General features: G+C 54.6%; 2 protein-coding genes across 2 annotated transcripts in view; both read right to left on the reverse strand.

Moving 5' to 3' along the window:
• The window catches only part of HAPLN4 (hyaluronan and proteoglycan link protein 4), an 8,258-nt gene extending 7,041 nt beyond the window's left edge, over positions 1-1,217 (reverse strand). Inside the window, exon 1 of the mRNA XM_007945489.1 lies at positions 1,105-1,217. Within this exon, the coding sequence (XP_007943680.1) occupies positions 1,105-1,217 (113 nt within the window). The remainder of the gene's footprint in view (positions 1-1,104) is intronic.
• Positions 1,218-1,578: 361 nt separating this feature from the next.
• TM6SF2 (transmembrane 6 superfamily member 2) lies at positions 1,579-8,433 on the reverse strand. Its single transcript, XM_007945382.2, has 10 exons — positions 8,339-8,433; positions 6,778-6,881; positions 5,771-5,868; positions 5,585-5,688; positions 5,190-5,272; positions 4,396-4,520; positions 3,873-3,974; positions 3,499-3,591; positions 2,745-2,864; positions 1,579-1,788 (listed from the first exon to the last, which is right to left on the reverse strand). Exons 1-10 carry the CDS (start codon positions 8,431-8,433, stop codon positions 1,579-1,581), a joined length of 1,134 nt encoding a protein of 377 aa, XP_007943573.1.
• Between the last annotated feature and the right edge of the window lie 2,294 nt (positions 8,434-10,727).

A 10,727-nucleotide genomic window follows, 5' to 3' on the forward strand; every position in this document is an offset into this window, starting at 1 on the left:
GTGTTTCGTTCTGCTGTGCATGGGGTCGCTATGAGTCGGAAACGACTCGACGGCACTTAACAACAACAACAACAACAGACATAAACAAACCCATTGTCATCGAGTCTGTTCCAATTTAAAGCAATGCTACAGGAAAACGTAGAACTCCATAGGATTTCCACGGCTATAGTCTTTACAGTGCTTGGATGGTATAGTGCCTAGGCATTTGACTGCTAGCCAGAAGGTAACCACCCAGCTGCTCTGCAGAAGGAAGATGGGACAATCTATTTCCATAAAGATTTATTGTGGCAGAAACCCAGCGAGGGTCATTATGAGTCAAAATCGACTTGATGGCAATGAGTTTGGTTTTTTTTTTAATCTTTACAGAGATGGACTGCTACATCTTTCTCCCACAACGCAGGCAGAACTGCTGACCTTTCAGTTAGCAGATGAGTAATTTAATCACTGTATTAGCAGGGCTTCTAGGTATATAGTCCCTAGAAAAACCAAACTCACTGACATCAAGTCAGTTCTGACTCATAGTGAGCCTTCCTTGGGTTTCTGAGGCAGTATCTCTATAGAAGTAGATTGCCCAACCGTCCTTCCAAGGAGGGCTGGTGGGTTTGAACCACCAGCCTTCTGGTTAGCAGTCAAGTGCCTTAGGCACTATGCTACCAGAGCTCCTAGGTATATAGTAGATGCCTAATAAATATAGGTAAGGTCAGACAGTAGGGGAGAGAATCATAGATTGCCCTTGGGAGCTCCTGAGCAAGGCCCTGACCCACCCTTGACTATGGTCCCTCACCCAAGTTTAAAAATCAGACCAGCAAGCCCTGCACCAAACCCCTCTGCTGCCTCTCCAGCCTTGGTTTCTCCAAAATGAGACAGAGCCAATGAGAGAGCAGAAGCAGACTTACGGGCTCTGTGGCTGGTCAGGCTTGGACTTGCTCCTCCTTCATCCTCAGTTGCCCCATCTGGAATAGGGGGTGAGATCTTGCATGTATCATGTGAGCATGGCCCTTGGCATGGTACAAGATAGGCGCCTAATAACTGTGCCAAGTTATTCATTATAATAATTTATTGATGGAGGTGGGATTGTGGATCCTTCTCTCCCAATGCAACTACAGGCAGGTCTCATCTTCTTTGAGTCTCAGTTTCTCCATCTGGAAAAGGAAGCTGTGCATGCCAACTGGAGACAGACTCCTGCTGTCCTGGGACCTCCAGCTCCCAAAGTTCATGCTGGCAGTGATGAGGGGTCTGAGGAGAGGGTCCCCTTGCTCTTGCACCCTGAAACACTCAGGCAGTGATGTTCTGGGCTTCAAAAGGGTTTTCACTGTTAATGGGGATGATGGGTAAATTTGGGGAGGGAGTAGATGAATACACTTGGGGGTTGGACACTGTGATAGCTGAGCTTGGCCTGTGCTGTGGGAACACCTGGCCCCCAGATCTCCTAGCCCACCTGCAGGGCTGCAAGTACCATTGCCAGGCCCAAAGACCCCTGGAGGGATTCCCTCTTACCCCTAATAAAACCCAACCCAATCTTCCAGGGCCAGGGCCAGCTGGACGTGTAAACCAAGTCCTGGGCAGCCTGATGCCCCCTCAGTGCTGCTTCTTGTGGTGGGCCAGGGAGCCTTGGGGCGGCGGGCGCAGGAAGAAGGCGGGCCGCCGCAGACAGCGGTAGGCAAGCAAGTGGGGGCCCAAGGCATAGAGCAAGTTGCACACGAAGAAGCAGGCCCAGGCATCCTCAGGCACACGGTAGGTGAAGGGTGTGCGCAGGTGCAGGGAGGCGCCCATGTGAGAGAATTGCGCCTGTGGTGGATGGGGAGGAAGGATGTCAGGGCCAGGGTGGGGCCAGAATCACCAACACCCTGCCTGGGGTCTCCCAGATGGCTGATGGACGGAGCAGGAGGGCTCTTGTCCCCAATTGCAGGTTCTGCCTGATTCACCTGTTCCATATCTAGTTCTGGCCTGTTTCTAAAATAACTCTGCTCCACCTGCCCTCATCTACCTGTCTGTCCTTGTTTACCTCTCTGTGAATTGTCAGTGCCTCTCCCTAGCTGCCTGACCAGAAAGAACCATGTTCACCCCATCTCCTGCCCTGCACTCCACCTCTCCGACCTGGGACCAGTTCCTCCCAGTCTTCCCCTATTCAGGGAGAAGCACCTCTGTCCACCCAGCTGCAAAATCCCAGCAGCGTTTGATATGAATCTGCTGATTCTACTGCCACCAACATCCTCCATGTCCCCACTGCCCTGGCCTAGGCCCAAGCTTACTTTCTTTCCACTAGGAACCCAGAAAGAGGCCTCAGCTCTGAGGGGCTCTTTTCAGCTCAGACAACTCCCATGGCTCTCCAGTGCCCTCCATATAAGTCCTCAAGCCAAGTTCAGAGCCCTCAGCCTTATCTCTGCCTTCATCCATGTTATGGCCTCCTCTGTGACTCTCCTATGCTACTCCCACTCTTGGAATACCCTTCCTTGTGGGAAGAACTCATATGCATACTTCAATGCCTAGCTCCTATGCATCCAATCCCTTTCTAAGAAACATTCTCTTTTGGACTCCTTCTATCATCCCCTGTTCTTTCCTCTCCCCATGAGCTAGCAGTGTCTGTTTTCTGCTGTCACCCCAAGACTGGGCACCCCTCAGGGGCTGTGCCTGAGGCTGAGGCCTCTGGGAGGCCCAGCATCACCTACCCAGGCACCAGCACAAAAGCAGGTAATGGGCAGGTGGAAAACCTCCCTTAGATGCCATCCCCACCCCCGCCTCACCTGGCCAACAGCTCCGGCAAACACTAGGGCCCAGTCAGGCAGCCAAGAGCATCCAGGGAAGATGAGGGCGTAGGTGGCCAGACAGTAGAAGGGCAGCACGTAGAACATGTACACCAGCATCTGGGGGCAGAGAGCCCATGAGATGACCAGTTGCCCCGGTTGAGTCTTCCAAGACACCCAAGCCAGAGGGACCTAGGGAGGATCTGGCCAGCCTCAGACCCCACCTAGGATGGAATCCTGCACAACCAGCATCTCATCCCTCACCTGTGGAAGTGAAATCCACACCACCCGCTCCACAAACTCCTGAGTTCCGGTGCAGCTGAGCCCATCCCTTTACTCCAGAAATATCACGTGACCCTTTTATCTCTGGCCAATCAGAACATCACAGCCCCCTAGTCATAATGATTGCCTACAGGAAGAGCATGTGACTTAAGCTGGGCCACTCAGAGCCTGTCTGAGACTTGTGTTTAAGCTGGGTGGTGGGGGATAAGGGCTCACATTTTTCTAGGTGGTTTGAGGAGGATAGAAGCCTGGCAGAGGAGCCTCTGCTGTGCCAGGAAAGGGCTGTCTGGACTGTAACCCGTGGCCAAACATAGAGCTACCCATGAACTAGATCCAGCCATGCCTGAAATTCAGTTCTGTACCTTTAGTGGTTCTGCCAGTTTGACTTGTGTTTCTGGCACCTGAGTCCAAAAGGGCTCAGTGGTGCCCTTCCCACAGGTGGGACAGCCTTCCTCCCCTCCTGCCTTCTCACCTGCACCTTTGGATAGGCCACAGGATCCCGCAGATATGGTTCATACTGGTAGATGTAGACAAAACAGGCATCCGTGGGGCAGTCAAGCACCACCTTGGGCAGACAGATACCCCATCACAACATCCCTCCAAGGGAAGAGTCCCCCTCCCTCCCAGGTGGGCCCACGCCCCTTGCTCCCTCTGCCTTAGGTCTCTCCCTCTGGCTGAGAGTCCACAGATACCACCCCCAACATGGTTGGAGGAGGCAAGAGGACAGAATCTTTGCCATGCAATACTCAGATCAGACTTGATGAAGAACTTCCATGAATGATGAGATGAGAAAGCAGTGATCTTTTTGCACTTGATAAAGGAACAGGATGTCCAGCTCAGACTCACCAGGCCCCGGAAGAGGGTGAAGAAGCCAGCAAGGGCAAGGTATACGACGAGGGCCAGGTCTGCTGGGCGCTGCAAGAGCCCCTTCCTCTGCTCTTCCTGCACCTGGTCCACAGGAGACAGAAAGAGACAATGTGAGAGATCTGGTATGCAGTAAGTGCTCAATAAAGGCTTATCTCTTCCTTCCTGACTTACTAAGTTCTTTCTGGAACAACAAGGTGTTCCAGAAAGAATTTAGAGGATGTTTAGATGTTTGGGGGTGAGGTGCCAACCAAACAATGAAATTCATGGCCATTAAGTTGATCCCCAAGGGGATATCTCTACAGAAGTAGTACATTGCCCAATCTTACTTCGGAGGAGTGGGTGATGGGTTTGAACTGCCAGCCTTCTGGTTAGCAGTCAGATGCCTTAGGTACTATGCCACCAGAGCTCCCTCTGGCTCAGAATCCACAGATACCACCCCTAACAAGGTGCCCAGGGGAACTCAAGTGGGGGCCATTAAGGTATGTTGGGATAAGACACTCACCATGTTGGGGGTGCAGCAGGTAGGTACCTGGGACTGGTTGAAGACCCTCATGCCAGCCCAGCATGGGACCAGCATGTAGGGAATGGTGAGGAAGAAGGCGGGTCTGATTTCTGAGCTGTATTTGCCTGCCAGGGTGGGGGAGGGTGATATCACTCAGTGACAGTTTCCAAAGCCTGGATGAACTCATTAGCCAGGTTATACCAGAGCCCCTAGATGGGCATCTGGATTTATTTGCTTGAGCTCCAACACTCTCCATAGCTCCTCAGTGCCCATGAAATAATGTCCATTTGAGAGTCTGGGTGGCCTGCCTCTGTTTATCTTTGGCCTTTGGTTTCTTCTAGAACTGGCTCTCAACATTGGGAAGCCTGAGTGTGTCAACATATTCTATATTCCACCCGTTCTTCATCTCATCACTTCCCTTGAGTACACCTAAGTGTTCCCACTACCGAGATTTTGCCCACACTGTCCGCACATCCCAAGTGATCTGCCCTACTTGTCCGTACCTCCCGAGCCCTGCCTATAAAGCTTTAAGTTTCTTCCTATGTCAGGAGCATTTGGGGTCAAACCTCTGGGGTCAGGGGTCTGAAGCCTGGGGAAGAAATGGATTCAGGATCTCCTCCCCCAAGAACAAATGGGGGGAGAGGCTGCTAACTGAGGATGTGGGTGAATCTGCATCAGAGAGGAATGGTCTCTGCACATGCTGAGAAGGGGACAGAGGATCAAATGGAGGACTTCTGGGCACAGAGCACTGACCCAGCCCAGGGGGCATGAATTCCCCCAAATTAAGTCCTTACCAAGAATGTTTCCTGGCAGGAATACCAAGATGCTCATGACGAAGGAGCCCAGCCAGTAGAGTCCAAGGTTCCGATACCTCTTCCTGGTTGGAGGATCACAGGGTGACCAACGGGTACCAGCCCTTTGGTCTCAAAGCCCCACACAGGGCCCAATTCTGCCCAAGATGGAAGGGACAACAGGGGGACGAGTGGGGAAATGACCAGTCAGACACCTTCATCTAAGGACAGGTGGCTGCCCAGGGATAGGTGCTACCCAGACACCTGACAACAGTAGCTGGAATCTTCTAGCCACATCAGCCTTCTCCCAGTCTGGAACCCCTCCAGATACTCGTGGCTCCAGTCTTGCCTGAGACCCCACCCTGAGGTTTCAGTCACCCTCCAAGTGCCCCACCAACCTTCGGCAGATGGCACCAGCCATGGCCAGGTAGAGGAGGTAGTGAACAGTGCCATCCCAGTAGCAAATGAAGATGCCATGGGCTGTGCGCAGGTAGGGCTCACCCTGCAAGGGCAAATGGGAGTCTCAGGTGGGTGAGTGGGGGGCAGGGAGCAGGGGGCCTCCCATGCCTTCCCCCCACACGTACCTCCTTGGTGTAGAATTCCATGAAACCCACCACATAGCCATCTTCCTGGAGAGAGATGATGAGGTCCACCACAGAGGTGAAGGCGAAGACAGCGAACACTGTGGAAAGTAGGCAGGTGCTAGGGACCTGAAGTGTGGGTGGGGCTGGGTTGTCAGGGCAGAGCTCATGCTGAACACAGACAGAGCTCTGGTTAGGCATAGGTGGGGTTGTGCCCAAGTAGGGGCAGGCCAGACCAGGTGGGCGCAGACCAGATCAGGTGTGGGCACGGCTTGGAGCGGGTGCCAGTGGGGTCCAGGCCCAGCATGGGTGGGGCTTGGGACTGGTGTGGGCAGGGCCTAGACTGGGCACGGTTGGGCTGTGGCAGGGTGCATGGGGGTCAGACAAGGAGTATGAGAGGTTCTTGAAAGGGAGGGCTTCAAAAAAGAGTGTGGGGGTGACTAGGGTATAGGAGGGCTGGGATGGGTGTCAGTAAAATAGGCCAGGTGTAGGAGGGTCCAGAGTTGAGTGTGAGCATGGCTCTGGAATAGGTGTGGTTGAGTGCAGGTGTGGGCAGGGCCTGAGGCTTCTGGTCAGGGATACAGACTCCAGGCAAGGACTCCAGGCCCTGACTGCTCCCTGTCCCCACCCATAGGTCACATGACCCATGGACCTGACTCATTCTGCTTATCTGATGGAAGAGGCAAAGTCCGTGCCTTTGGGGGTCCCCAGACTAATGGGAACCATACTATCCCTGACCTCAGGAGAACCCAGAGTGATGGGGAGGCATTGTCTTTCATGGGCTCCCAGTCTGACTGGGGAGACATAGCCTTTGTTTTCAGACCCAAGTCTGAAGGGGGAGAACTGTTAAGGTTCTCTAGTCTAATGGAGGAGGTTCTTCAGGGATCCCCCAGCAGAGGATCTTCAAGATCTTGCCCCAGTTTGATCGGGGAGTCCCTCTGATCGCCCCAAGTCTCAGGATAGAGGTCCTTGCCCAGTCTCCCTTCTTCAGTACACTCCCACTGACTCACCAGCATAGAGAGGGTCATAGGAGATCTCACTGTGGGACAAGCTGTAGATAGCCACGAAGAGCAGCACCAGGATCAGGGCGCTCATCAGGGCCACCCACAGAGGGCTGTGGAAGAGGAAGCAAGTCAGAAGGCCAGGCACAATGCTGAGGTCCTCCTCACTCAGGTGGGGCAAGGGCAGACTGGGTGGTGATGAGGCTGATGCCTACATTTGTCCATCTAACAAACCCTCTCTGGACCTGTACTTTTCCATCACCAGGCTCTTGCCTAGGCTCTGTCCCCCTCCAGAGTCATTTATTCACTTGGCAAACTCCTTCTCATCCCTTGCTGACCAACTACATTGCCCTTCCTCCAGGAAGCCCTCCCTGACTCCCCAGAAAGGATCATTGTCTAATTTAGGCCATGTACAGGGGACATCTGCCCACCCCTTCTGGCTGTCTAATTTATCCCATCATTTGCTGACTTGTCAGTCACTCAACAATGCCAAGCCCCTCTATGGCTGGGCCTAGCTTCATGGTTGCCAGAGGGTTTCTAGTGCTTGTATCTGTGCACCTCACTCTTTAAGACTTTTCCTGGCTAAAGTTCAAGCACTTCCATGACTCCACCCCAACTCTGCCACATCTGTCCCTACCAACCTGATAAGAGAGGTCAATGAGTTTTATAGATAACACCAAAGTGTCTTTGGGCAGCCCCCAACACAAGTAGGAAAACTGGGGCCCAAAGAGGGTGGGTGGCCTATCCAGGGTCACATAGCCTCTCCAGGCCTTATCTTCCTGGAGACCCCACTGGCCCCTAGGATCTCTGTCCTGGCCCCTTGTACCCACAGACAATCAGAGTAATCAACCCCACCAGCCTAAGTTCCTAAACTTCAGCCATACTATAGGATTACACCCATTACACAAGCAAAGAAACTAAGGCTCCCAGAGGTGATGTGGTTCATTTCATGGGGATGTGAGGGGTGAAGCTAGAAATCTGCACCCAGGGGTCAGCTTGGGTTAGACTGAGTTTAGCAGTGTGAGGGGCTTGGGGACACTAGGGGAAACTAAGGCTGGGGCGGAGTGGACTTCCCCTAAATGAGAAGAAAGTCCCTGGCTTGAGCCAGGAGACAACAGAGGGACTATTTGGTGGGGGCCGCCAGGCAGGTCTCGTGTGGTGATTGCCGGGTCGTCTGGACCTTAGCTGGGCAATCCTTTGACTCCACTGACTTTGTAGCCTGTGTTTTGTGCATCCCTGTGAAAGACCCCAAAGATCCTCCAAAGCCCTGCCCCGTGGGGCGTTCCACTCCTCAACCTCCTCCCCTCTCCCCAGGCTCAAATAGCCCAGGAGCTGCAGACGCTCCCCTGGCCATCTTCCGGATGAGGAGGACTTCCGGTTGGATTTGGGGAAGGGCTCCTGGCCCAGACCCCCTCCTCCTGGGCAGGAGCTGGGCAAGGGGCCCAGGGTTCGCGGGGCCCAGGCCCGTCGCCGCGCATCCTCCCTCTGTCCGCTTCCAAGGCCTCCCGCCCGCAGAGCCCGCAGTCCCCCAGAGCCCGCAGCCCCCAGCCCAACTCCTCCCCGCACGCACTGCGAGAGCGCCGAAACGTGGTTGAGCACGTAGGACACCGGCAGCGCGCTGAGTGACAGCGCTGCGATCTTGCCGGCCAGCGGCGGGATGTCCATGGCGGCGGCGCACAGACCCTAGCGCAGCCTCCTGGTGCTCGGCTTGGCGGCGCGCCTGTGGGGGGCTGTTCGCCAGGGAGCGGCCCGGCCCAGCCCCGCGCAAAGGTCGCCCCCGGCCCGCTACCCGCCGCCGCGGTGGCGGGTCTGCGGGCTCCTGGGGAGCCTCGGAGACAAAGTGTCCCTCCCCTCCCTCTTCCGTGGTCCGCCCCTCGCTCCTCCTCCTTGGAGCGGCCCCTCCCCCTTGCCGCTTGCCCGAGTCCCACTTCAGGTTCGCAGTGTTGGTCTCCGAGCCCAGCCTCAGTTTCCCTATCAAATGGTAGAAGACCGCGCGGCACACGTTCTAAGGGAACGATGCCTCACTCTGCACTTATCCCTTCTTTGTATCTTCATCTCGACCTCGACCCACTTGCTTCAATAGTCCTTCCCGCACCCCCCACCTCCTCAGGGTCGTGAGTATTCCTGTGGCACTGGCTGATGACCCCCATCCTGGTGCCTCTCAGTGAGCTGGGGTTCGAATCCTACATTTTATGTGAGGTCCATAGACATTTAACACGCGCCTCCTGTGAGGCTTTGAATCTTGGGTTAGGTTGCCTGGGGGATTCCATGACTCTGCTCTGAGAGGTTCCTTAGGTGAAGCTGCAGCCCTAGTCTGAAGTGGGGCTAGAGGGATGGGGTTTAGGGGGAGTAGGGGTGGAGCCAGCTTGGTGTTTGGGCAGTATTCCTGGAGAGAGAAGAGCATGGGCACCTGTCCACTTGGCTGGGTATGGTGGACAGTAAAGTGGAAGTGATGGAAGCAGAAGTCAGTTGCCAAGAGCAGGACCTTATTCTCTGAATGATGGCAGTTGTAGGAGATTGGGGCCTTGTCAGGGAGAGGTTGCAGGGTGGGGAGTAGGAGGTGGTGGTCTATCATCCCCACTTCCAACCACTGTGATTCATATGATATATATACAGACGTGATAAATGTCCACCTGTTTCCTGCCCTCAGGAATCCAGTGTGAGCTGAGGGCAGAGTCTAACCCTCATCCACAAGTCAGGGCCTGTTCTCCACCAAGCCCTTTGCCTTGCACCAGTTGGGTCCCAGGCAGAGCCGTATCTAAGGTATGGCAGGTATGGCTTGTGTGTCAGGAGCCACTTGAGGGGGTGTGCCAGTGAGCAGTTTCTATTAGTCATTGCAGTTTCCAGCACCAACTGTCTGAGATTCTGCAAGTTAAAACTAATTGCCTGCCATAGGTGCTATTTTCCATACATAGGCCTCTGGTCCCCGGTCTGTGTGAACTGAGTTTTCCATCCAGGACTGAATCAGCCCCTCCCAAGAGCATTGCCATGGGGAAGTTCAGGCTCCTCTGGGCCAGTTTTGCTTGTAGCTGGAAAAGTCCACCTCTCCTCTCAGAGCAGGCAGTTTTCATTTCTCCTCCTCCAGGCAGCCCTGCAGGCTGCCACCCAACCCCATTCCTCCCATGTCTGGCTGTCTGAGTACACCATCTGAGAGGTGTTTGTGGAAGGGCCTGGCCTTGCACACTGTGTCCCAGGCCTGCACAGTCACAGCATTTGGACCCTCCACCCCCTGCCCCAGGGAGTAAAGTTCACAGCTGGAGCCTGGCAAGCCTCCCAGTCACAGAGAATAGTGCTCAATGAAAGGGTAACATGAAGAGGGCACGAAGCATGTGTGTGTATGTACCACCAGCACGAATGCTGGAACTTGTGGCTGCCCTGAGGTGTCTGAGCGCTCAGGATTCAGTCCCACCACCTTAAGCTGCCCTAGGCACAGTGCCACGTACAGAAGACTGGGTGGCCTAAGTGCTACCATGGCCTCAGATCGCTGTCCCTGAGACCTTCCCATTACCACCACCCTCTTGAGATGCTCCCCAGACCACTTCCCCCTGCAGTGCGCCATTGTAGCAGAGTGGCCACAGAGATCGTTGAGGGGTCCCCTGCCCTCTCCCCACCAGACTGGCTCCCAGTCAACAATGAACTTGTGTGCACAGGCTACCAGAAGGCCAACCCCAGCTCCAAGCTGAGATCAACCAGCCTCTGGCCAGGATGAACAAGAATTGCCGGTGGGGATGGGTAGTTTCCCTGATGGCTAGGTCTTGCTACTCCACATGTGGTTTGAAGATCTGCAGAGCTGGCCTGTGGTTTGAAGATCTGCAGAGCTGGGCACATGACTCCTAGTCCTGCTCAGACCCAACTGAATAAAATCCCAAGAGGTTTCTGCAGAACCTTGAAAAGCTATTTCCACTCACCCAACCATGAGGTTCTCTGCCCCAAGGCCCATCCTTCAGAAAACCCTCATG

The sequence above is a fragment of the Orycteropus afer genome, unplaced genomic scaffold (genome assembly GCF_000298275.1).
Source record: "Orycteropus afer afer isolate SDZICR_OR568_19922 unplaced genomic scaffold, OryAfe1.0 scaffold00136, whole genome shotgun sequence".
In the NCBI taxonomy this organism is placed as follows: domain Eukaryota; kingdom Metazoa; phylum Chordata; class Mammalia; order Tubulidentata; family Orycteropodidae; genus Orycteropus; species Orycteropus afer.

Coding starts and splice junctions, on each gene's coding strand:
- TM6SF2 (XM_007945382.2), bottom strand. CDS start 8,433: ATGGACATCCCGCCGCTGGCCGGCAAGATCGCAGCGCTGTCACTCAGC. Junction 3,975..4,395: donor CCTGCTGCACCCCCAACATG/GTGAGTGTCTTA, acceptor CCTGTGGACCAG/GTGCAGGAAGAGCAGAGGAA. Junction 1,789..2,744: donor TTGCCGGAGCTGTTGGCCAG/GTGAGGCGGGGG, acceptor CATCCACCACAG/GCGCAATTCTCTCACATGGG.